Raw genomic sequence first — 25,687 nt, 5'->3', positions numbered from 1 at the left:
TTGATCAGTTACTGACTTAAATGGTTTGCACCCGTCTTATACTGATGTAATTTAAGTGCCTATTCAGGGATTTGCACCCTTTTAACTAAATTGATTTAAAAACGAAGTTTTAGTTTATCAGGAACAACTTGAGTTTAGACAAGGCTCTGGAGTAGCAACATTAAATACACTGATACTTCACAGAGTTTCAGAAGATTTATTTTCAGTCTGTACAAGTAGAGCTGTGCTGCCCTTATCTACAACGTCTCTCTCCATTGCAGTTCTGAGTTCTCAGACAAACAAGAATAGCAAGACATTTTTTAAAAAGGGCAGCCTTTGGCAGGCGCAATAAGACAAGTTAGAATTCCAAACAATAAATTGGGTATCTGTTTTTATTTAAGCCATGATTTAAAAAAACACCACAAAGTTAAAAGCTGCCAAGGACAAAGGAAAAAAAGCCAGAGTGGGAGGGAAGAAACACGATAAGCAATGAAACCCCAGGGGCAAACAACTGGGTTCCAAGCGTTGTAAATACAGAGTACACCGCAATGCACACTTCAATGTCCGGAGCACAGTCCTGCTAGATCTAAGTTCTGGTATGCAGGGGAGTCTTTCCCCGCCCCCAAAAGTGAGACACAAGATCCCTGTTCCCATAAAAAAAAAAAAAAAAAAAAAAAACACACCACCTTTCATGTGCTTAATTTTAATCGCAGAGTAGTCCCACTGAAGTCAACTGACTCTGCATGAGAATAAATTCAAGCACATAGGAAGGAGTATGTTTGCAGGAGAAAGGTCTAATCTGGGAAGTTTTGAGGGCATCAATATGAACAAACAGACTCATCCACAATTCTTTCTAGGCCAGTTTAAGGACTCAGACTGGAGTCCCATTTCCTTCACCTACAGGTTCAGAATATCACAGGCCTTTTCTGTGAAATTCGAAGGCAAAAAAAGCTGGGCTTGTTCTCCTACCACCCCCAACATTTCAGGTGCAAGATACAGCCAGTTGAACTAGCTCTTAAAACAGGATTTATTCTAGGCAATTGAACGGATCGGTCACTGGAGAAGAGGGAGGCTGCAAGCTTCAGAAGCCAGCCACTTATTCACATTACAAGGAAAACAAACCCAATATATTATGAAGTTTACATTTTAACTATATAAATATAAGCAGACAATGGATCAACAGCTTCTACCACAGACGACTTAACAGAGTAGTTTCTCTAGCTTCTAAAAAGGAGATCACAGTTGCAAGGGCTTATTCCCCTTGGTCAAAGAGGGACCCTCCAGGGTGCTTGCTCTCTGTCCTGCACCATAGTCACAGGTAGAAGTTTTTTTGTTGTCTTCTGGTTGGTGGCCAGTGACTGTGATCGGGAGGGCAATTCTTGCCTACTTTTAGTCTCATTGCTGGTATGAGCTCCTTTAAGTTACAGCTATGCAGGAATTCTTTAAGTTACTTGTGGATTCTTTAGTAGTTACCATATAAGCAAACACGTTCCTGCAGACAGCTTGAGAAGTACACTTAGGACTTAATCTTACACCTTGGGCAGGCAAAATACTGGTGGATGTCAGTGAGAATTTAGCCTGCCTTAGAACTGCAAGACAGAGTGGGAAATCCGGGCCTCATTAGAAAGTCAACGGCAAAATTCCCATTGATTTCAGTAGGGTCAGGATCTCACCCAGAGGCTTTAACAGGTCCAGACTCTCATGGATTTGCACCCTAGTTCAGGAAGACACATGCAAGGTTAACTAACTCCAGCAAAATCTCGTCCACACTCCTGATCAACAACTAAAGGAAACAGAGTCCCAAAGAGCCATCCCAGTTCGGCACCAGATCCAGTGCATCCTGGAACTGGATGTTTTCCCAAGTCTGAATTAGTTCTACTGGGATAGCCACTCATTAGTGTTCAGTAAGACCAGTTCTTTAGCTTAAAAAAGTGATCCTTAGAGTTTTGACTTAAAGCTCCAAAAGACGCAGCACTGGGTATTTACTGTAGTGCAGCAGTGGCTCTTATGCACATAAGGAGAGCTAAGGAGAGCTAACAGAGTTTTACAGGGCTCCCTCGCCTCTCCTCTTAACCTACCATAGCAACTTCTAGAACAGTAAGATGTAACTATCCAGCCCAACACCACAATGTCTCCTCAAACCCTGCCATGAGCTTCACAGGGCAGGAGGTCAAATCCCAGCAGTAAACAAGGAGGTTCTGCATCATTCACAAAGCAATAGGCTCCATGAAAATAGAGGATGCCACATGGTACAGGAGGGCTGAGTGGAGCTCTTCCTCAGCCAGGACAGGTATCGATTTGTAACTGGGGTCCACTTTGGCTAGTGAAAAGGCAACAGAACTGGGACAGGGACGAGCGTCATAGGTGTTCTGGGGAAATTTAACAGCGGGCACTAGGCTCAGACCCAGCACTGCTGGGATAAATCAGAGGAGCAGATACTGGGACCTACTGTTCAATGGGATGTGGGAGTATGAGGAGGGGGTCCAAGATTCCTTCTTCAGTGTCAGGCTCCAGGCCTCCAAGCCTCAGCAGTTACCTTCCCTTCTCCCAAATGGCTAGCATCCCCCCACTCTGTCCCCAAAGGGCTGTTCTCACCTGCCTGGGCAAGGACCTAGCCAGCCAGTCTCAAATGTACATCCACCTTCCCATCCTAGTCTAGGAGAGCAGGCCACAACGGTGAAAGATTTACTTGCATTTGGCTGGAGAATTGCTGTTCAGGTTCAGTGGGAAAGGAACTAGTCAGAAGCTGTGAGGTGTAGGGTAGAGCCGAGAAGGCACTTTACTATCTGTGGCATGGCAGTACTCAACAGCAGCCACAGGGAACGCAGATAGCAAGGTGGTGACTGGCAGCAAGGCCATATTAAGAACATACCAGTTTCCCATGGGAGTGACGGGAGGATGCTCTGTGCCGAATGCAGATTCAGCATTTGATTCATTGTGGCTCAGGATCCACCTGTTCAAAAGGAGGCAGCCCTTTCTAGCAGAGAGATCTATTCTAGAGACCACAGAGAACGATCAGCAATTTCTCATTTTTGGTTTCATGTTTACACTTCTGCTACAGATGAAACTGGCTAGGAGATGCAGCAAAGAGACAGCTACCTGTGGACTGGGGGGGTCCCTGGGCTTCCCTTGTCATTCCTCTTCTAAGGCAGATTAGCTTCTATTACTAAGACTGACCAATGTAAAAGTAACAAAACAGGTAACCCTCCTTACAGACCACCATAGTGCTGACAGATTTGGCTCTCAGCCTATTGCCTTCAGGGAAGACTGGCAATATCTCTCTCTGGAGGCGGGCCAGAAGGCTTTGGGATGTTTTCATTGGCTTTTCCTTCAAACAGCATGACTCTGGAAAAAACAAACAGTCAGAAGCACGAATTAAGAAAACAGGTACAAGTTTAACCCAACACCAGGATCAACAACATCTGCTGGAAAACAAGGTCTTGCTCCTACGCTAGAAAGTCTGGTAGTTGGACTGCAAAACTGGCTGTCAGGATTCCTGGGTTTTATTCCTAGCTCTGCCCCTGACATACTTTGGGCAGTCTCTTCACCCTTCCACGTATCCATTTCCCTATCAGTGAAACAGAGATGTTCTGCATTGCACGGGAGTGTTGTGAGGCTCAATACATGCCAGCAAAGTGCTCAGAGATCCCCAGATGTTAGGCCTTATAGATGCGCAGAATAGTAACTTGTTTATGTTTTTATTGATCCACTCTAAACTGCAAAAATATGGGTGTGCTATTTCCCCATCGCCACCACTACTCTGTAGCCAGTAGAGGGCAGTATTGCCAACACAATACAAGATATCTCATTTTTGAAGTAGCCATAAAAGTTGTGCCTTGAATGCCACTTGCAAAGTCACCCATTTGGTTCCCATCTGAGAGTGCAAGGGATTTGTATGTTCACTTTAGGCAGCCACTTGAAGTTGATTGAGAACACATGGCAGACCACTGCTTCTAATACACTATGCCTACAGACATGTGCATTGACAGCATAACTAGCCACCCCCTGGAAACTACACTGCATGCACATTCAGAAGCAACAACAAGCAATCCGCAGCGACTGTGTGCTGGAGGAGGAGTGACTGCCGACTGGGTGGGGCAGTAATTGAAAAGAGAATCCAGAATGCTTTTTAACTGTCACTGCTTTATTCCTCCCTAAGTATTGTAGCCACTTAGCTGCTGCCAGCTGCTACCTCGGTTCGGTGGCTTTTGCTGGAACTGGAACTTTGCATTTACAATTGGAGCAGAAACTCAACCCTGGCTTGAGGACAATGGGATGCTTGTTTGGGTGTCTGCTGAGAAGGGACCTGTCTCTATCTAAAACTAGTCATATTGGGGCAGAGGATGGAGAGTGTCAAACAGGCTTCAGCGGGGGAAGAAGGTTGCCAAGGGAACACCCATGAGCGTTTGTGGTAGGAGTCAAGGGGGGAGGGATAGCTCAGTGGTTTGAGCATTGGCCTGCTAAACCCAGGGTTGTGAGTTCAATCCTTGAGGGGGCCATTTAGGGATCTGGGGCAAAAATCTGCCTGGGGATTGGTCCTGCTTTGAGCAGGGGGTTGGACTAGATGACCTCCTGAGGTCCCTTCCAACCCTGACATTCTATGATTCTATCAGGAACAAATCCATCGCTGGGAGAGAAAACCCCAGAAACATCCTTCACTAACATGCTAACCAAGGGGAGAGGGGTGGTAAAGATTTTCACCACCATAAATACACAGCAGATTAGTGGCAATAGTTCTGCTGGTGTGGGGAACAAAATGATTCCCTTAACATCCACTTTGGAGAGCCAGTCGCACTGGAGGTATCCTTCAGAAACGGACGAGGGGCACAGAGGACCCCATCTATCCATCTTGGTTAAGCATAAAAGCAGTGCTAGCATGGTTGGTGACCATGAAAGGCAGAGAGGCTTTAGGAGGGTGGGGAAGGAGCCCGTAGACTCCACCCCATTGCAAGGAGCAGCCAAGCTGGTGCCCAGAAGCCATTTGTTACAACAGCAGCGCTTTCACCACCTTTGTCAGGAGGGCACAAAAGGCTGTGAGAAGCTTACATCAGTGGCTCATACCACAGTAGAAGTACCTCCCCTCCCCCGCATGCATTGCTTCAAACGTGCCTCCTCCACCCACTCCGATGCCAAGGGAACAAGGAAAACCTTGGCACCCAGCAGGGGTGACTCTGGAATGGATGTGAGGAGATGGGATGGGGGATTCTGTACAAAGAGGCAAGTGACAGGAGCCTCCCAGCTTCTCTGCACTGTCGCTGAATTCCCAGTTCAGTGCGGACGCCTTTCAGACAGGAAAGCAAGAGGGAACCTACTGTCCTGCAAACCCGGACCGACTCAGGTGGGAGAGAGACGAGAGGACCTAATGCTACGCTAGCCTTTCCCCACCACCACAGTCTAGGGTTACAGCTGGACTGGGGCATGAGCGTGAAAGGACCTGGGTGGTCCCTGGGGAGCACCTGTGTGGACACACACCAAGCGAGTCACCCTCAGTCTGGGTATGTCTGTACTGCAATCACGGAGTGTGACTGCAGCTCACGTAGACACAGTCTAGCTAGCTTGGCTACCGGCGCAGTGCATCATGGCAGCACAGGCTACAGTACAGGGCTAGCCCTGGGAGTAATGACCCACGGTTCCAGCCAGGCTTGGGCAACCCATGCTGAGGCGTGTGGTGCCGTGGCTTCGTTTTTATCGGCACCCGAGATAGCTAGATCAAGCTAGCTGGCGTATGTATACTCGAGCTGCAGTGACACCCCATGACAGATGTATTGTGACTGTGTGGCGCACCACCTAGGTGGGCTGTGAGATGGGCCACATGCTCAACCATGCAAATGGCCGAGTACTCCAGAGTACTGCGCCCTGTGCGCTTTGGAGCTGCTTTAACCCTGCCATGTCAATGCAGGAGGAAGCCTCTTCCCGATACACCAGGCACCTCTGTAGTGCATTCCTGGCAGCATGGGGTGGTGACAGACCTAGGACAGCCCTACCCCAGGACCTGGCCACATTGCTTTCAATCTACCTTCCAAAGCTAGACAAACAGGGCCTGGAGCCACCACAACATCAGCCCCCTCCCCACACTACATAATCCCCCCCTCAAGCTCAGCCCTCACCCTGGCTGGACTCCGACTCCCCCCCAGTGACTTCCGACTCCTTTCATCCTTGAGATGCCCCTCTGCTCATTGCCTTCCAGAGATGTTCTTCATCCTTTCTCCATTCAGACTTCCCAGCCTGTCTAGGACACATGGGTTCTTGCTCCATCTTTGCCCCTCGGGGGCATGCAGAACAGCCCCTGCCTCCTGCTGCACCTGGCCCCCAAACCCCTAAAGCATGGAGCTCAGATCCCAGCATCACATCCTTCGTCTGCCCCCCGGCCCCTCCGACACTCACAATTTAAGGACGGCGGAGCGCTTGCCAAGCATCACGTTGACGAAGTCCTGGTAAGAGATGGTTTCGCTAACCCCTCCAGTCACTTCAGAGATCATCTTCTTCAGCTCTAAGTGCGTCTTCGGAGCTCCCAGTTTCTCCATCATCCTTTTGACAGACATCAGATCTGCAAGAGGAAGAGCCAGAGCTCCAATGCCAGGAATGGTGGCAGCGGGAGACAGTGCAGCACTGAACGTGACTAATAAGCCTTCGGGATACAGGGCATTTACATTAATGACTCAGTCCTCCTCACCCGTTCAATTACAAGCTGAGCGTGCTCAATGGGCAACTTCGAGATCCAAAACAAACCCTCCAGCAAAACCTAAGCTGACCATGGCCACTTTACCTCACATTTCCAAGGTATAAAATAAAAAAAATATGCAGGAGAGATCCCTTACAGCCCCATGCTGCTCTCGCAAAAGTCAGGGCCGACCGTTAGCAGGAGAAAGGTACCACAGAAACCAAGAATTACAGATATTTTTCCTTTGGGTGATGTCTAAGTTCATTTAGTTAGCAAACAAGTATTGGTGGCATCCATACTATTATACCTGTGTGCCTCAAATACTAGTGAATTCAGCCTCCTGTTAGAATCTACCACTCTCTCTCTCTCCTGCCCTGGCCCCACAACATTGCTCTGGAAGTGTACAGGGACCATAACTGGCTAGAGATTATCCTGAGGTAAAACATAAGCCGGCCCCCATCATAAACCTGAGCATAGAGGTTGTGCCAAGGTGGGAGGAAGCTACAAGTTAGACAGCTAAGGGCTGCTCTGATTTATGCCAGGGCCAGTGGCCCTGGAGCAGCGCAGGGCTAAGGTGGTATAATGCCACCTTTGCAGCCCCTCCCCCTGGGTTTTGACTTTTGAGGTGCAGCCATTTGAAGCACAGCATGGGATCAGACCCCTCACTTCCAATCCTAACCCTGCCACTGACTCTGTGTGTGATCCGGGCTAATCATGGCATCTGTGCCTGTTTCCCCATCCCTACCCTATTGTGAGTAGAGATGAGGGTCTCTGGATGCCAACTCTCCTGAAGTGTAGGAGAAAAGCCGGGGGGAGGGAAGAGGGGGAGGGAGAGAGAGAAGCACCAATATTAAAGAAACCAAGCCAGACCCAAACAGGCCCCTTGGAAGTGGTGCTAAAACCCCACCCTCCGGCAGAGTCTGAGGCAATTTCCTTCAGATTGTTCTCACTTGAGCAATAAGCTGCAGGCTCTTTTCCTCCTCCTAACCAGCACCAGGGTTAGGAGCCAGGTCTCCTTCTCCCTCCCCGCCCACCAGGGACACGGGATCAGCTAGAGGAGGTGGAGGCGGCTGTGGCTCGCAGGGAACTCACGAGACAGACACAGTGACTACACTGTGCTTTGGGGAAGTTAGAAGCAGGGATGGGCCCCAAGGCAAAACCCGGGACCCAAATCCTGAACATTGCAGAAGTCTGGATCTGGACACTGTGGCTTGGCCTCATCTCTTTTCAGCTGCCAGGTCCTGTCCTTGGGAAAGAGCAGGATAGCACCAATACCAGATGTGAGGAAAGCCTTCCTTAAAAAACCCTAAGCTGGGAGATCTCAGCAGGTGCAAACTGGGCCACCTCCAAAGCCTAGACCTCATCTTACAGAGGTCTGGGGGACAGCCCCTTCTCCCACTAAAGAAAGTCTGGAGGTGGGCAAGGACAAGCGAACTTTGGTTTTGGGTGGAAACCTAGGGGCTTTGCCTGGTTTCAACCTCAAACCAAGCAAAGCCTTGATGCTGCAGGCTCATCAAGCACAAAACCCTGTCTAGGAATCCATGGCTCTTCCTGATACTTACTGAGAGAGAACCACGAGGAAAGAAGAGTCCAGAACAGAAAGAGAAGCAAGAGGGCTGAGCAGAGATCCAGGAGAAAGAGGGGAGCTTGGGACTAAGAGCAGAGAGATGTCTAATGCTTGAAGCAGGCAAGGAGAGACCCAGAGAAAGAGAAAGACCTGGACATGTGAGGACAGCGTCAGTCTCTCAGAAGCCAAGTGACAGAGTAAAGGTTCCATAGGACCGGGCTAGAAATCTGGGGGGGAGCAGCCGCCCTTGGACTCTTTATCAGCACCTGGAGATAGAGTTTGAGAGAGAAGTAGCAGCCCTGGTTTTATGCTTTGCAGTCCCAGTGTCTGCCCCAACAGACCACTCTCCTTCTGGCCCAGCAACAAGAGGTGTTCCTCAAGGGGTCACTCACCAATCTCGCCTTGGTTATTCAGGTCAAACTCCATGTATTTCTCTGGAAGAGACACACAGAAGGGAGTTAGCAAATCAGAGCAGCTTCAGCAGGATCCCAGCGCAGCTCCTTCCATATCCCAGCTGAGGGAGAGGACAGCACTGAGTGGCACGGCTCCATGGATGGGCACAGGGGCTAGATCACCAAGAGGATGCAATGAAGCACACAGGGTGGTTATACTGGAATGGCTCAGTTGCCCAGCTAGTCTGGCACCATGTGACTCCTCAGAAGCTGGCAACAACGAAGCCTTTCAGAGGAAGGCAAAAAAAAACCACAACCCAAAATGCCCAACAGTTGTACTATTCCATGTGGGTAGGGAAGGAAGCAAGATGGTGAGGCCTAGTGGATACAGCATTGAGCTGGGAGTCAGGAGATCTGACTTCTAGTCCTGGTTCTGCAAAGATCTGTTATGGGACCTTAGGAAAGTTACTTTTCACTGTGCCTGTGTCTCCCCTCCCACCTGAGAACCCTCTGTCTAGTCAGACAGTAAAGTCTTCAGGTCAGGCAATGTGTCTGACTGTGTATGTACAGCACCTAGCACAATGGGGCCTTGATCTCAGCTGGGGTGCCTCCAAGTGCTACTGGAATACAAAGAGTGATGTGCCTAATACCACCATGGGGTGGTCACACAGGGACACAAATGCCCAGGCTCTTGGGTTTAGTGCTCTAAAGCTCAGTAATGACTCCAGTTGCGGTTCCTTTCCGACAGGGAAGCCAAAGAAAGAGACATGGTACAGAGCAGTGGCCAGTGGCAGACCAAGGTAACGAGATACGGATCAGGACATTGTGGTATGAAGGAGGGATTTAGATCAATACAGCATTGCACAGGTAAAGGGATGGGTTTTCCCCAATTGCTTAGGTCTGATTTCTTGATGAACGGTAACTTGGAAGGGGCACTGCTCCACTGGGTGGGGTAACCTGTCCATGGGATTCAGAGGGAGACAAGAGAGCCAGGCAGGCCTGCCCATGTCATGAATTCATCACCTCTTCGAGGCACAGTGGCTCTTACTGGGTAGTGCTCTTTCTTCAAGAAACTTTTAGCCCCACCACTTAGAGGCGGCACCATCACCAGAGAGAGACCAGCCATTAGCAACCATTACACAATGTGGACTGAATAGATTTTCAAAGAGTACATTTTTTTTTTAAAACTTTGAGGCATCACATCTATTACCAGCAGAGACACGTCTTTCAGAATTTGCCGATCCACGTGAGACATCATATACGACATGAGCGAGAACTGGGCAAGGGGTTTTGCAATTGAACCTGAACCTCAGGTCACATAAAGGGGCTTTGAAGATACAAAAGCCTTTTTGATGGACTAAGAACCAATTAGGCCAAACGCCAGTTCAGAGATGCCAATTAGTGCCACAGCCCCCCATTCAGAACTGTGACAGGGTCACCCTTGGGTGAATGCATAGGGCTCATGAATGCTAATTGGAGCTCCGTGCATGCCATGCATCTGGGCAACACGTACCACGTATTAGTGATTGCATGCTAGGATGAACTGTGTATTTTCCACACTGGGTAGTACAGCAGGCCTGTATCTACTCATGTGACATACAGCCTTGCTGTATTTTACTTGGCTGATCTGGTTTCTAGGATAGATGGATGACTGGTCTGATGTGGTAAATAATCCTGTTTCCTGAAAGATCAGTGCAGGGTAGATGTATTGGGCCACAAAATTCTTTGATTCAGCCCCAAGCTGTCAGCCAATTAGTCACTGGATGGTTGAATGACAGCCTTCAATCTGGATTTAATCACAAAGGCACAATAGGCAGGGATGGTTGGAAAGCCAGTGAGGGGAGAAATTGTGTCCTTTAACACACCGAAAGCATCCAGAGAGTCAAGACAGTGTACAGCTTGGGATGGCTTACTGCACAGAAAACTGGGTATTTACTTTTCAGAAAAGGCCTTTTTGGCACTTGTTATAATGAGCTGGCTATTGTGTATATGCACCATTGTCCTCTAGCAGCTAGAATCAGAACTCATCTGTATGTCCATGGCCCTATACTGCTAACCTCTAAAAGGAGATTCTCCTTGAGCTCAAGTGGTAGGAGTCTGTTTCGGGTCAGAAGGTTCTGTTGCTGCTGGCAACTTGAAATTCCAAGCTGCTACAGTGTGCAGCATGGGAATAACTGAAGACTAAGAGGGCTACAGATTCATTACAATAACTTTCTATTATGAAAAACAGCCTATGTCCAATACCATTAGTGTTGCTACCACGTAGTTAGTTCCATGAGCATTCCCATTACGCGGTGCGTTATTCCTGGTGGGAAGAGGCTGTGTTATTGCATCCTCATGCCAGCAAAGCCCCTGGCCGGGTGCTAGATACTGCTCATTATTAATCAGCATAATTTCAGAGTATTAGAGGGGTAGCCGTGTTAGTCTGTATTCACAAAAGACTTGTAAGGTAACTCCCTTCTCTTCATGTGTCAGTATAGTTATGCCTGCATCTGAAATTTTCACTCCATGCATCTGAAGCAGTGGGTTTTTTACCCACGAAAGCTTATGCCCAAATAAATCTGTTAGTCTTTAAGGTGCCACCCGGACTCCTCGTTATTTCAGAGTATTCTTGTCCTTTACAGTAACAGGCTCTGTACGACGCTCCTAGATGACAAAGCTACATTCCTCTGCCCCTTCGCTCTAAGCAATATCCTGATAACATTGTGGTGGGCACTATATTAAGAAATTCCCTCTCTTCTCCAACTTATTTTTGTAACATTAAGCAAGGTCATTTATAGCAGCACAGGGAAGTCCCAGCTCAATCACAGTATTTCCCTATTCTACAGGCAAATTGCAGTTTAATTGCTCATGGTGCCATGTCCTTGTTCTACCAGCAACAGGTAAATAGCTGCCTCTGTTTACATTGCCCTGTGGCTCAGCTCAGGGCGAGAGGCCTAACCGAGTCTAGGCCAGGGCATGATGCTAGAACTGCCTCTCCGGCTGAGCAGCAGAGGACCGACTGCAGGAGGGAATTTCCACCTTGACAAATGCCTCATCAACAAGCCACCCTTCATCCTAGGCTGCAGCCAATGGGCTTGTAGAGGGAATAGCTTGTGACTGGCATGTGGGCCAGAGGTACAGAGAGTAGCAAGGGAGTAGGACAGCAGCTCTTGGGATGAGAGGCAGGTTTAATTCTCTACTCGGAGCGCCCTCCTTTGTGGCTCTGAGTTACTTGGCCAGGCCCAAGCACTGGGGTCAGTCATCCCAGCATATGAATCTGAAACGTGTCCCCCACTGCGTGTCTGCTGTGTGCAGTGTGTGTGTTATTTTCTCTATTCCTCTGAGGAAGTTTGACAGGCAGCGCAGAGAACAGAGGCGGCTTTATACCACGGCACTCCAAGCCTGAGCCTACACGTTCAGGTTTCCCTTTCATCCCATGCTGCCGGGATTCAATGGGGTGAAATCCTGCCCTGCTAACCCCAGCGCATTCACACAAACACCGATTCTGCACAGGGGCTCCCGAGACTCTCTGGCTCAGCTGGGCGAGGGGGACGCACAATGGGCCGATTGTTGGGAGAAGCTGGAGGAGGTGTTGGCGGCAGGGAGCGGGACTCCCACAGAACAGGCCATGGAGACAAATGCACGAGGCGGGGGGAGGAGATGCCGAGGGCTCCTGTTACAGGGAGCTCTGCGGCTGCGACCCACAGTCACAATGTTTGAAGAAAGCCCAATTCAGAGGGAAAATAATTCAGGGTTTCAGCAAAAATGGGAGGAGAGGCAGGTGGCGGGGGCGGGGAGGGAGAACATGGGGAAATTGGAGACATCCAGTTCCCTCACTCTCCGCTGGGAAAGGCACCAGCCAGCACCCTCTAGGACTGACATCAAAGCCAAAAGCAGCCAATGCCTGGAACGGAAGCAGGTTAGGCAGCTGCCCCGGGGCCCCTATTGATGGGCCCTTATTTGCTGAGGAGCCCTGCTAGAGGACAGACAAGCAAGGGGCGCATGGCACAGAGGGCATGTTTTCCCAGGGCTCCCCAGGAGGAGGGGCAGGGTATTTAAGGGTTTGTCTACACTGCAGCTGGAAGGTGCGATTCCCAGCGTGGGGAGCCAGACTTGGACTAGCTCTGCTCGGCATGGGCTGCGGCTCAGGTTAGCCACCGGAGCTCGGATCCAGGGGATCAGGCGGTCTTGGAGCCTGGTGGCTAGCCCGAGCCACCAGACATGCCGCTATTTTTGGTGTGCTAGCTCGAATGAGCCTGTCTACCCACGCTGGGAATCCCCCTCCCAGCTGCAACATAGACATCCCCCAACTGCCTGTTGAGAAACACAGGCAGCCTAGACAGCTCAGCTTGAAACTTTCCCCACCCATAATGGGCCCAAACCCCGCACCCAGACAGCCCCACATGCAGAGACATGCTTTGTGCTGCCCTCCTCCCCCGTCAAAAAAACAAACAAAACAAAGGGAAAAACCCACCATTTTAGGCCTGAACCAAAACCCCAGAGCAGCCAACATTCCAGATCTAGAAACACAAGAGTTTTAGGTGGAAAATGAAGATAGGGGCACATCTCTGAACTCCATCAACATGGACTGGACTAGGAGAAGGGGTTTGGGAGGGAATGGGTTGGGCTGGATGGCGATCTATATTGTGTTAGGAAAGACCATAGGGACAAGTGGCCCAAACAGGGATCCCAAGACTCCCCCAATTTTGTGGAAGTTTGGAGCCCAACTTTGTAGCAGAGGCTTCTACTCACTTGTCTAATCAATCTAGGTGCTTATATGGCGACAGTCACTGTATTAGCTCAGTACCACCTAGGATCTATTGAAATACAGGATGAGAAAGGAAGGAGAAAGTAAGACCTTGCCTGCCCTGGAAGATTCTGTACTTATTTTCAAGCCATGCCGCAGCCATTGCTAGCATGGCAGCTGCGCCGTTGCTGGAAAACAGGAACACATGTTTGAGCGCAGAGCTGCCCTTACAGGAGTAACTGTTTTGCCACAGTTGTGTGGGAGGTGCCTGCGGAGGGACCATTTGAGGGTGTGTGTGAAAACGAAGTCACAGTGAAGGTTAGTGCTTAGTCTGAAACGTGAGGAGACTGATCTCAGTCTAGTCACTCTTATCTCTTCTGGCAGCTAGTTCTAGTCTGGCTGGTCCCAGCTCCTGGGAAAGGCTACCCGTGGCACACAGAAATGTGTCACACAAGTGAAAGGGGACAGAGAGCGGCAGCGGAGTCTCACCTTTGAACACCGCGAGCTTCTCCTCCAGATCTTCTTCATCACTGAACTTGGGGTCACAGAGAAATTCCTAATAGGGGCAAAAAAGTACCAAAGGTTAAAAACACAAGGCAAAGCTCCTCAAACCTCCCAAGGAAAGTCTAAGATGGGGTGTGTGTTTGACTATATATATACACCCAAGAGGGGAATTAACTGCCAGAAGTCAAAAACAGATGCTGTTTACAAAGCTGAGCAGTATCAGTGCCAGGAGAGATCTAAAATGGGTCAATTCCTCCCCCCACCCCATATGGACTGAACTAGGAGAAGGGGTTGGGCTGGATGGTGATCCTAGAGAACCAAGAGGGAATCACAGTGCCTGGAGATTCTTAATGACAACACCTTCATTGCACCAGCAACTCCAGAGCTGTTCTAGTGGCAATGCCGGGGGATTCCCTTCAGTTCTGTCCATAGGTGGACACTCTAACAGTGTTCCTGATATAGCCTTATAGAGTCTGGGGTAGCAGATGAGAGACTCCAACCCCCTCACCTCCCTCTCCTGAGGTCTATGCATACACACTATGCACACCAATGGCTTTTGGTTCTTTAGAGCCGGCACAGTTCTCTCAGCACTTTGAAGCTCCTGGATTCACTGAAGAGGATGTGGTGCACATTGGATACTGAGTTAAGAGGACCTTTTACATCCAAAGCGAGACACAGCTACTGCCTCTGATGCGCTGAGGCAGGAAACAGGTTCCCCTGAGTGCTGGAGAAGTGGCTCACCCACTTGCAGATGTCTCCAGTCTCCACTGTCATCACCTCATGGCTTTATTATTAAAGTGCCTTAGCACTGCAAAGTGAAGAGCCTGGAGCTCCAGCACAGAGCAGGATCTGGACAGCAAGCCCCACCACTGTGCCCCTCCAGCGAACCTCTGCTGGCAATATACTCCCTGCAGCTGCACACTGCATGGTCTTCCTCTTCATTTCCAGCCTCCCATGTCCACCCAATGTCCAGGAATGTAGTCACTTGGTCCGTGTTCAGCATTCTTCTCTGCAGCAATCATTCACAGCTGCTGTTTATTTTTTGCTTGTATGGGGCAAGGACCCTCCAAGGGATTGAGGGGCAGTGGGCTGAGGCTGCTGCACACTCCATGCATGCGTTGCAGACACAGACTGCGTAGCCATGAATGGGTGTGGCAGAAGCAGCCCCTGGCCTTAAGGTATGGGGATGCCCAGTCATCACTAACATGAATGGAAACTTGCATGTTCTTTCCTACAACCCTGCCTGACACATCCTTTATTGCTAACAAAATAGGAACCAGGCACCCAGACCCCCGAGGTGGCTCAGAAAGTCTCAGTCTACAGCTCTGGGACCATCAGGTGCTGATTCAGCCATCTCTAGTCTGGAGATTTTAGGGCTTTAAGTACATTTGACACCTGTTTCAGAAGAGAGAAAACAAACCAATCAGCCACACCCAAAGCAGTGGCCAGCGTGGACGGAGGGAGGGGCGGGATGTGACGCTTCCCAGGGATACCCAGGGCTGAGAGGCACCTCGTTACCACCTGCCGGAGGTCAGCTCCACGGCTGCACCGGCCACAAGCAACACAAGCACTGCCCTCTAGGCCTCTGCCGGCCCCGCTGTCTCTCGACAGGTTAGCGATAGGCACATTCCAACCCCTGAGCGACTCCCAGAGCGGTCAGTCCCTGATCCACTGGACAGTCCCAGTATTCGTAGATTCACTGCTTCCAAAGAAACAGTGCACCCCAGCTTCCCTGTTACACCTCTGATCATTGCTCTGCTTAACACACAGCACTTAGATAGGTTTATAGTGAAATCCAGTAAAAGTCTATTTAACAAAGTATAAAGGTTCAAGGGATAGCAAGTAGAAATACTGGAACTGGACAGTTACATATAAAACAAAAATCAGAACATACATTCGACAACCTAGACTTACTGCACTAGTTACTGTCACCTCTTCTAGAGCAAATCTCAGCCCAAATCCTCTCCACGTTTTACAGCCAGGTTTGGCTGTGATCTCCCATTCGTGAGACAACTCATGCTATTAGCTTGCCCCCCTCCCAAGGAAAGATCCAGGGTCGACCTACCTCTGTGGCCCATTATAACCCAACAACCCATTGGGTTTACTTGTAAGCAGGGCCCCCTCCTGCTGTTTATTTCTTTCTGCAAATTTCCTCTCTAAGATTTTTGCAACGTCTTGATTAGCATTTGGCTCAGGATGCAAACCAGCCTCCATTATAAGACATACAACACACAGGTGACCGGACACGTTACACCCTGCCGTACGAATGTTAGAAGTCTGTCCCCTCCTGGTCACCTGCCTTAAGAACATAATTCTCAGCATAGAAACCTAGTTCCTTCAATATCACCCGTACACACTTTTCACTGTGATTAAGGTGACCAGGTGGCAGCTGGCTTTCAATAGAGACTTCACATGCCACCCTTTAGTGAATTATTATGCACATATCCAACACAGCAGAGACCTGTAAAACACTATGCATTCCTGTGCCCTCTGCCAACTGGCACCAAGAGGTCCCTGGATCAAACTGGGGAAACCTCAAATGCACTGCTGGCTCCTCCCCAGCACAAAACCGACCAAGAGCCCATCCACATGATTCAATTGCAGTCATTTAAAAAAAAAATCCTACCATAATGGCCTCCTCCCTCTCAGAGCCCATCCCATCCCCGCTCTGTACAAACACCTCCTGGCATTCTTACTTACAGCACAGAGATGGGCCTGGATCAGCACACTAGCTCTTACACAGCGCTTTTCATCAGTGCCTCTCCAAGCAGGTCAGTATCGTTATCCCCACCTAACGACTGGAAAACTGAGGTACAGAGTGGTGAAGTCTGGACCCAAATCTGCATTCTGCTAAATAGCCCCATCTCTAATAGGGTCCCTCTCAACTCTTGCTAATTAATTAGCTATTGCTTAATATACCTCTCGAAGGGGCTCAGATCTTATGGTGATGAGCACAGTGTAAGAACCAGCACAGAACAGAATGACATCCCTTAGCTCTGGTCTCTCAAGCAACCTCAGACAGATCAAGCAGCTCTGCTGTGTAAAAGCCCCTCACTAAATATTCCAGTCATGTTACCGCTGGATCACTCTCTCACCACTAGTTAGCCCCACTCTCATCAGGTTCTCCTCATGCACAAGCCTGCTCCCAACCGTGCTCTCTGCAACTTAACCTGACCTTTCCTTTCAGTGACCAGATCTGAACACTGCTCTAAAGGTGGCAACAGCACAGTATCCTTAGGCTTGTGTAACATACACTGCCTGATACAACCTAGTGTTGCATTAGCATCTGTTACCACTACAGCACAGCAATTCGAGAATTTAAACAGCTGGTCTAAACAACACACCCAGATCCTTCCCCTCACCCACGTAAGCCAGTCTGGTTCCCTTTGAGCCATACTTAAATAGAAAAAATGATCCAGCTAAGACTATCACTCTCCAGTTCAACACTATGTTCAGCCCTGGAACCCAGCTGAAAGCGCAAGGGGAGTATTGGGTGGCAGAATGCCATTACTCAAGGTGGAATTCAGCCAGGTCATCGGGGTTAGCATTCTATACGTAGAGAGTCTCAGGGGAGCTGTGATAGACACAAGTGGTCATGCCCTTGGGTCCGTATCTCACCAGAGCTCCAGCAGCACACTATCTGCATGCACCATCTGGCCCACCCTACGTAGAGCTCATGGGACATGGTGGCAGACTCACAGGCTGCAGAGTGAACCTGTATTGGGAAGGAGGGAGGGTTATTATGGGTATAAACAATCTCTGTAGAAGTGACCTGTCTAACGTCACAAGAGGAGGGAGTGGAAAAGGCAGTACAGAACCAGGGCCTGACTCCCAGTCCCACGACTTACCTGCTGGACCATGCTGAGCAGAGCAGTGGGTATATTTTTCTCCCAGAATGGAGGGGTGATGAGAAAGAAGAGGCATTTAGGATGGGAGGACACCAACTCCTGCTGCCCTAGGCCAGCTACAATTTGCCAGGGCAGGTGCCCAGATGCTCCAGTCATGTGACAAACAAGAGCAGGTGGCACTGACCCAGCAGGTATTCAGCTATCTTGATGTCAACAGCCAGTTCTCTTGGTACAAGAAGTCACTGGGGGGGTGGGGGGCAGAATGCATTTCATCCATCGGCCGGGGACGAGAGTCACAGCCCAGCAACCCTCACGGGGCCTGGTCTGGAATGTGCAAAGCAACAAGGAAGACATTTCAAATGGAAACATTCCACCCTCGCTGTATACAATTCCTGTTTGTTGCCACTGCGATAAGAACAACAGGCATTAACAATATCACAGAGGAATTCCACCCCCAGGGGCTGGCGATTCGGGCTCTGTTCTAGCGGTTAAGATTGCTCCCAGATCCCTCTGCCGGGGCTCCAGCTTTTAGGGGCATAGTTGCCTATCTAGCATCCTTACTACTAAGCAGAACTGCACAAATGAGACACATGAGTGCACAGATTAGATGGAGTTACTCTTGGCTAGAGGTCATCTTCTTTAGGCCTATGGACTCGGATGCACAAGCCCTCTCTATCTGCAATACAACTGGGGTAGCAAGAGCACAGACCTCCTCAGCCCCGCCCCACTAACACACCTGGACCTTTCAGGGTATGGAGGTATGATTGCAGCACGTGGAGAGGTACCTGAGCTAGCTAGTTCAGGAACCAAGAGCAGTAAAGCCACCGCAGCATGCACTGCACAAGCCTGCCCAGGACCCTGGGTGCGTACTTGGGTGGCTAGCTCTTGCGGAAGTCCATGCTGCCATGGCTTCACCGCTATTGGTACCTAAGTGAAATCAAACCTACGCATGCTGCAGTCACACCTCCAACTGCAGTGAAGACCTGTCCCTCATGAGGGACAGGCCAATCTACCTACAGCGTTTATAGTGTTTGTAGAGTGCCCATCACCGGGCCTGTCTCCAAGGGCCATTGAATTCTTAGGCTCTGCTGAGACTGCCCCTTGAAGCGGGGACCTCAACTGGGGCATTTTTGTGATGCGAGCACCTTGTTCCTGGAAAACTGATAGAGACCATTCCTTTCCCATTGGCCAAAGCTATTGGATAAGGGTAACGTTTGCGTTGCTGCTGATCTGTACTGATTAGACCAGGCACCTGCAGATCAAAGTCCCCAAACCAGTCCCTTAAGACAGAGAGAAAAGCATTGGAAAGGAGTGTCTTCAATGCCCTTTGGCAGTCAGGAGTGGCTTCCTGCCAGAGATCCTTATCCACACAGGAGTCAGGAGAGTGCTAAGTGCAGCATTTCAGCTTCTGACAGCCAGGGAGAGCCGAATCCAGAGCGGACCAGCTGTTAGCTTCCCAGGTGGTATCCCTGACTGTTCTCCCCAAGCCTGCTAGGGAGTCAGGATACGTGCTCTTAACAGATCTCTATCCTGCTTAAATGAGCTTGTTTGCAGCCCTGGGGATTTTGCAGGCTGGAAAGTCCCCTCAGAAAGTCTGAGAAAGTTTCTCCTTTTCCATATACGGTCCCGGCTGGCTCTTGAGGATGACCCCGCCATGCCATCCGCACAGCCTGGTATGCCAGCTATGTTACAGTTGGGAGGTTTTGGAGAGGTTCGAATTTCTGCAGTTGCATAGCTAATCAGATTTTTAAAAAGGCAAAAAACTCCCCCCACCTCACTCTCAGTGAAGAGAGGAAGTACAGAGGCTGGTCAAGAAGAGCAGAGCAGGGTTTACTGCCCACAGCTGTTCCAGCCCATTAATCCCTCCGTATTTGCAGGCTGTTTCATGCAGCAGTTGTGTGCACAGAACACGCATCCCTAACACTCAGGTCAGCACACCCTACCACTCAGGCCCAAGAAAGGTGTTACAGTGGGGAGGGAGAAGCCAGCAAGGGCATTAACAAGTAGCTCTCCAAGGAAATCCTAGGGAAATCAAAGCTTGTTGCATTTCTGACACCCAGAGCTCCCTACAAGGAGACTCCTGCCGCAGAATGAGGGTGGCACAAGTCATAAGAACGTTCCCACTCAGTGCAATGGGCTGAAACTGCCACAGCTCAAAGGGCAAGACCACATCCCCTGCACAGGGCCCAGGCTTGGACCATCCCCCTATGCGGTAAAAATATGGACAGTTTTGCTCCTGTCCCAAGATGCAAGTGGGGCTATTGAGCCTGTTGTAATCCCTCCCCCCAGGTCAGTGAATTCAGGGCCCCTTCCCTTGAAAGGACAGTGTCGGTATAGGAACAGTGTCAGTCTCCTGGCCCTTTGCACTTGCAGCTGCGATTACCCTACAGATGGGGGAGGTTAGAGAGCAGAATGTAGCTCTTTCCTCAGCCTTCTTAGCCCCAAATCTCACAGTTGCCCTTGGATATCAGGCAGTGCTAGAACTGACCCCAAACTCTCTAGCCTCCACATCTCCCAGCGGTGTAAGCTGTCCTGGTATCTCACTCCTAAATCACCCCCATCAGACACTGTCTCCACCTCTCCTCTGCCAGGTGCTTTCTTATTCAGGCCTCTCACTTGTTCAAGTCCTCTCCAATTCCCCCCCTCTGCGGTCTCCATAAGTCCCAACTCTACAGGGCTCAGTCAGTCCAAGAGATCCTGGCTGCTCTCATCCATACCCAGAAGAGAAACTCACCAAGTGCAATACATTGGCACATGGTGAGAGAAAGAGATTGGGATTGGGGCACCTCGGTTCTATTCCAGGTTATGCCACTGGCTTGCTGTGACCTTGGGCAAGTCACTTCCCCTCTGCGCCTCAGTTTCTCCACCTGTAACGTGGAGCTGACGCTGCCCCGTCCCCATGGGGGTTGGGAAGGTTCATCAGCCTTTTCAAGTGCTTTGAGATGCTCAGACTGAAGGTGCTGGCTGGGATGAGCTCCAGATGTCACCCTCCTCCCTGAAGTTTCACTGGTTTTTGTCTGTCTCAGAATCCATTACACGCCCCCACAGCCTTTGAGACCTTTATGGACATGCCCCTTCACCCCACACCCTCTTCTCTTCCTAGCCTTCAGCCCACTCCTTATGGGCCTCCTGACAGGTGGAGCAGCAGGAAGTCTGGTAAAGTGCCAAAGCCACCTGGAATTAACCCGGCCAGCCTCCTATCGCCAGCACTTACCATCCCAACTCCTCTTCCTCCATGAAACACTTCCCCTGAGAGAGTAAGGCACTTACTGTTCATGGCACAGGCAGGGAGGACAGGAGAGAGGTGTGGGGGAGGGAGGCAGAAGATGGACCCATCTTGTAACCTACTCTCTGGGACAGGAGAAGGTTTCCCGCTCCAGCCCAGGGGCCTCCTCTGTACTGCACCAGGGAAAGGGAACTCATCCAGCCCTCGTACCCAGGGCATTTACCCTAACGGTCCCGTGCACCCTCTAATGCTTGATTTGCTGTTCCTCCCTCCAGCTCCCTGCCAAGGTCTGCAGGACGTCCAGCGGCTCCAGCACCGAGCTCACCCACTGGCTACACAGAAAGTGGAGAAAAGACCCAAGTCAGCATTCACAAGAGGCACGCCTGGGAGAGGAAATCAGAACAGCTCGGTACAGGCTGGGGTGAAAGTTGAAAGCCCTTCCCGAGAACAATAGCTCCTATTCTTCCCAGGGCGCGCTCCTGCAGGGACCGTTATGGCAGCTGGCCACAAAGCATCCACTGGCACACAACGGTCCCTGGCACAGGCCCAGCCCTTACCCCACACACACGATTCCAATCCTCACGCTGCGGTGAGGAAGGGGAAGAGCCCCCTAGCTAGGGGATTGCTATCAGGAGACAGCCCCTGTGTAGATCCAGCTTTGCTGCGCTGCAGTCTCCTGCCCCAACCTCCACCGGCTCTGCTGCAGCAGAAGCGCTCCTCCAAGGGCCATTGGCTGTGCAGGTGTAAGCAGGACCCCAGGGCCATTAACGCTGCCTGCTCCGGCTGGTGGGACCTGCGTTTCCCATCCCTCCCCACAGGCAGCGCAGCACGGCCTAGTGCCACGCTGGGATGCCCAGTGCCACGGAAGGAATAGTTTCAGTCACCCCACGGCCCACTAGAACTCTGCTCCCTCCTCGGGCTCCCAGCCAAACGCCAGCCAGCTTTGTAGGGGTTCAGCTTGCAAAGATGCAATAAGATCTCAGGCCCAGGCAGCTTCATTCATCTCAGCCCCTTCATTCTGGCTGCCTCCCCCGGGCAGTAGTAAGCAGCACGTGACCCCTGGGCTGGGGGCGTGCCGCTCTCTGGAGCTGGTAGAATGCAGGGGCACTGCAGAGGTAATGGGCCTAAGTTCCAGGGCAGAGCACAATGGGGCCTATCTCATAAAGTGCCTACCTGGCACCAGCCATGTGCCCAGCACAGGTGAGATCAGTCCAGACGAGGGTGCAGGGAGCCCATTGAAGGAGAGAAAAAGGCACCTCCACCCCATCCCTCCCACTGAATGCATCTCTGCAAGACACGTCTGATCTCTCAGCTCTCTGAGATCAGCCTCCTGAAGGCATTCCTCTGCCTCGGCACCCCCTGCTCAGGGACCACAGGGCACAATGCTAGACTCACGGCTAGTGGCTGTCCTGCCCCAGCCACCCATTCCCGCCCCACACCAGACCAATCTCCACCCCAGGTTCAAGCCAGCTCCATTCCTTCCTTGCCGCCACACCCCCGCCCTCTTCTCACGCCAGCCACACTCCCTGCCCAGGGCCAGCACCGCTGTGGTTTTATGGGTGTGACCTGCCGGGGAAGCATTACTACATACCTCAGGGTTTGCTGCAGCCCCTGTTGAAGTCACAGCGGCACTGAGGTCTGTGAGGAAGAGGGGTGTTTACACTTGCTTTGCCTGCACGGGCCCCTCTGCTAGGGTCCTGTTCAGTCTGGTTGGATTATTCAAACATAACCTCAGACCTGAGCTATGCAACTAGGACAGGAGTGGGGAGCTGCTGGGAAGGGACCAGGATTTAATCCACCAAACCAAGAGTGAGGACAGGCCTGGCCGCGCATTCCCACCATCCTGCCAGTTGGTCCCATGATGCATGAACCTTGCCCAGCCTGCAGAACACACCCCAGGGCTCTGGGAGGCTCAAAGGGGCAGCTCTGTTTTGTGGGGCCCTCTGCACTTCGGATGGACACCTCCCCATCCTGCTCTATGGCAGGCTGGGGAGCCACCCTCCTTCACCTGTCTGGGAGTTTCCGTGGTCTCTGAAGATCCCCTACGTGAGCTGGGAAATGGAACGGAAGCACTCGGAAGGGCAGCTAGGCAGCTCACTCACTACCATGGCCCTCTAATACCAGGGTCCCAGAGCCAGCTCGGGTGTGGGGATTGGGGCTCTACTTGCTGGGGCAGGACTGGGTCCCTAGAGCCATGACAGTAGGTCAGCAGGTCTATTCCCATTTGGGGCCGGGGGAAGCAAGCCAGACACCAGACAGGAGACAGTTACATGAAGAACCCAGTTGGAATTAAGATTAACTAGGGCCTGGCCCCACAGAGACTCCAGTCTTTCCACACACCCCACCTCAAACACTGCCCCTTCATAGACCCCTCCTGGCAGCCAACACTCCAACTCTGATCTCCATCCAGCCCCCCTCATATGGATTCTCCCCCCCCCCGCCTCCTTTCCCTGCAAACGCCTTCATCGTCCCCTCCCAGCTCTCTAGACAGACCCTTCGTTCACACCGACTTCTCGCCGCTTTTGGGCTTTGAGCTCAAGGATTCAGCTTTAACTGGCTCCTAACCATTTCAATCTGCTCCACAAGTGAGACAAAACAGGGCACAAGCCAAGCGCTCAGCTGCCATGTACACTGGGAGACACCCAGGCTGGGGCTGCAGCCAGCTCTCTCCACTGGGCACAGGCAGGGGTCTTGCTTGCAGCCCAGTTTAGGAGCTGGAGGGCTTTAGTGACACCCTTGGAAAGGTTGGAGTGGGAAGGTGAGAGGGAAGAGCAGGGCTGAGACAGAACTTCACTCCCCGACGCCTGGTGCAACGCCATCAACTGTGGTCACCCCGGCTGGCACAAGGCGCCTTAACCGACTGTGTGCATGTCTGATTGCTGCGTCAAGCTGAGAGTCTGATGGGGGAGGGAGAAAGGGGGGTTGTGCGGATTTCAAACTTTTCAGCAAAGAAACACAAAAGCATCCATCCTTCCCCCTAACACGCTGGCCCCCACCTAGCACGGCTCACTGGATGAGCTCAGGGCTGGAGAGAGGCTCATTAGAATTGCTTTAGAAGGAGGCTCTTCAGCAGATTTTACCAGCGAGAGGAGTAACGGAGGTGGGGGAGAATGTCCCAGTGGGTAGAGCCCTGAACTGGAGTTCAGGCTTTTCCGCCCCAACTTCGGCAAGTCACCTCATTGGTCCGTGCCTCAGTTTCCCCAGAGGTCAGCTGTGGCGAGCTGGGCCCTGCCTGGCAGGGAGTGCGATAGGGGTGGCGCAAACACCTAGACACCCCTATGCCCCCGAAACACACACACACACACAAGCCAAGATTTGGCCCCTTTCTCCAGCTCACACGTGGGAAACCTGGGCTGGAAGCAGGTTCAGCCGCGTGCGCCGCCGAAGTCGGCCAGAAATCGAAGAGCAGGAACATCTGGCTCCCGCCAGCCACGTGGAGCTGCGGGGCCGCCTGCCCCGGGGGGGAGCAGGAGCAGAGGCGGCCAGGACCACACTCCCCCAGCCCCCTTCCCTGGCAAACCCGCACAGAGAGGGGAGAGCGCCTCCCCCGCCGCCCCAAAGCCCCTCGCCGCCCCAAGCCCCTTCCCAAGCCAGCTCCCCAGCCCGCCCGGGGGGCGAGGGACGCTCCGGCCAGCCCCCCGCGCCCCCAGCTCCGGGAGGAGACGCCGCTTCTCCAGCCCCCCCGGCCGGCACCCACCGCCCCACGCCGGCTCGCCCCCTACCTTGTTGATCTCCTCCAGCCGCCCCTCCTGCTGCGCTCTCCGCTGCCCGTAGGCTTTGCCGCCTGCGCCGGGAAGAGAGGGGCATTAGCGGGGGTGAGGCGGGGCGGGGGCCCGGAGGGGCAGCAGGTGCCGGGCTCGGGGCGCGCTTACCTTGGAAGCGGCTGTTGAGGGTCACGGCCATGCTGAGCTGCCCCGGCCGGGCTGCACTGCGGAGCGGGACGAGCTGCGAGCCGCTGGCGGAGCCCGGAGCGGAAGGGCCGCCCAGCCCCTCTTGAGCGCAGCCATTCACCAAGCGGGGCCCCCGGTGACTCAGCGGCCCCTCTGCTGGAAGAGGCAAAAGCATGCACCGGCCAGGCACTGCCCGCCTCAGCCCGGCCGGGGTTAACCCTTCCCTTGCCTCTCGCCCCCGCCCCTCTCCCTGGACTCGGTTCTGCAGAGCGCCCGCCCCGTGCACTCGTAAGGGGACAGGGCTACAGGAGGCTCAGGCCCTGCCAGCCGCCTGCTTTTCAGGAGCTGCTCGGGCCTCGGTGGTGCCCGCTGAAGCAGCACTTGCAGCTTTGCTGCAGGGGCTCATAACGTCGGCCTCCCCATGAGCCCAATGAAAACAGAGGTTAGGTACCAGCCAGCGCCTCCACCACCTCACCCAGACCGGTCCATACGCTTTGGAAGACACCAGGCTCCAAGCCACACATGGACCTGCGTTGGCTGCATGTTGACTAAGGAAGCAACAGTTGACCACGAAAGGGACATATGACTGAAGAAAGCCAGCACCAGATACGGTCGCCTCCATCACTGGATCTGGAAGGAACATGGACTCTGTCTATAGCCAAAAATCACCACCTATAGTGCTGTGGTCCTGCAGGTACAAACCATGAGCCTCTGATCATAGAATATCAGGGTTGGAAGGGCCCTCAGGAGGTCATCTAGTCCAACCCCCTGCTCAAAGCAGGACCAATCCCCAGAGAGATTTTTGCCCCAGATCCCTAAATGGCCCCCTCAAGGATTGACCTCACAACCCTGGGTTTAGCAGGCCAGTGCTCAAACCACTGAGCTATCCCT

At 52.0% G+C, this 25,687-nt stretch overlaps 1 protein-coding gene across 4 annotated transcripts; it reads right to left on the bottom strand.

Annotated features, from left to right (window-relative positions):
• Positions 1–643: 643 nt before the first annotated feature.
• On the bottom strand, positions 644–24,833 carry AIF1L (allograft inflammatory factor 1 like). 4 transcript variants are annotated; one of them, XM_024193053.3, is made up of 6 exons: positions 24,779–24,827; positions 24,629–24,690; positions 13,818–13,884; positions 8,600–8,641; positions 6,364–6,526; positions 644–3,324 (listed from the first exon to the last, which is right to left on the bottom strand). In XM_024193053.3, exons 1-6 carry the CDS (start codon positions 24,807–24,809, stop codon positions 3,237–3,239), a joined length of 453 nt encoding a protein of 150 aa, XP_024048821.1. In that variant the 5' UTR covers positions 24,810–24,827; the 3' UTR covers positions 644–3,236. The 4 variants fall into 4 exon arrangements, with proteins under 4 accessions (XP_024048821.1, XP_024048825.1, XP_024048822.2 ...); XM_024193057.3 differs by lacking the exon at positions 24,629–24,690 and having other exon boundaries at positions 24,779–24,833; XM_024193054.3 differs by lacking the exon at positions 8,600–8,641.
• Positions 24,834–25,687: the final 854 nt, after the last annotated feature.

Source organism: Terrapene carolina, unplaced genomic scaffold (genome assembly GCF_002925995.2).
Source record: "Terrapene carolina triunguis isolate 2854851 unplaced genomic scaffold, T_m_triunguis-2.0 Scaffold238, whole genome shotgun sequence".
NCBI classification, from domain to species: Eukaryota; Metazoa; Chordata; order Testudines; family Emydidae; genus Terrapene; species Terrapene triunguis.
The sequence above is the reverse complement of the archived record's forward strand: the minus strand, read 5'-3'. Positions and strand labels throughout refer to the sequence as shown.

What these genes read in the sequence shown, in the direction of transcription:
- AIF1L (XM_024193053.3), bottom strand. Translation starts at nt 24,809, where the DNA reads ATGGCCGTGACCCTCAACAGCCGCTTCCAAG. An exon ending in GGCTGGAGGAGATCAACAAG is followed by an intron (nt 13,885 to 24,628) that starts GTAGGGGGCGAG and finishes TGCCCCTATTAG; the next exon opens with GAATTTCTCTGTGACCCCAA. An exon ending in CGCTCCGCCGTCCTTAAATT is followed by an intron (nt 3,325 to 6,363) that starts GTGAGTGTCGGA and finishes TGTTTTTTCCAG; the next exon opens with AGTCATGCTGTTTGAAGGAA.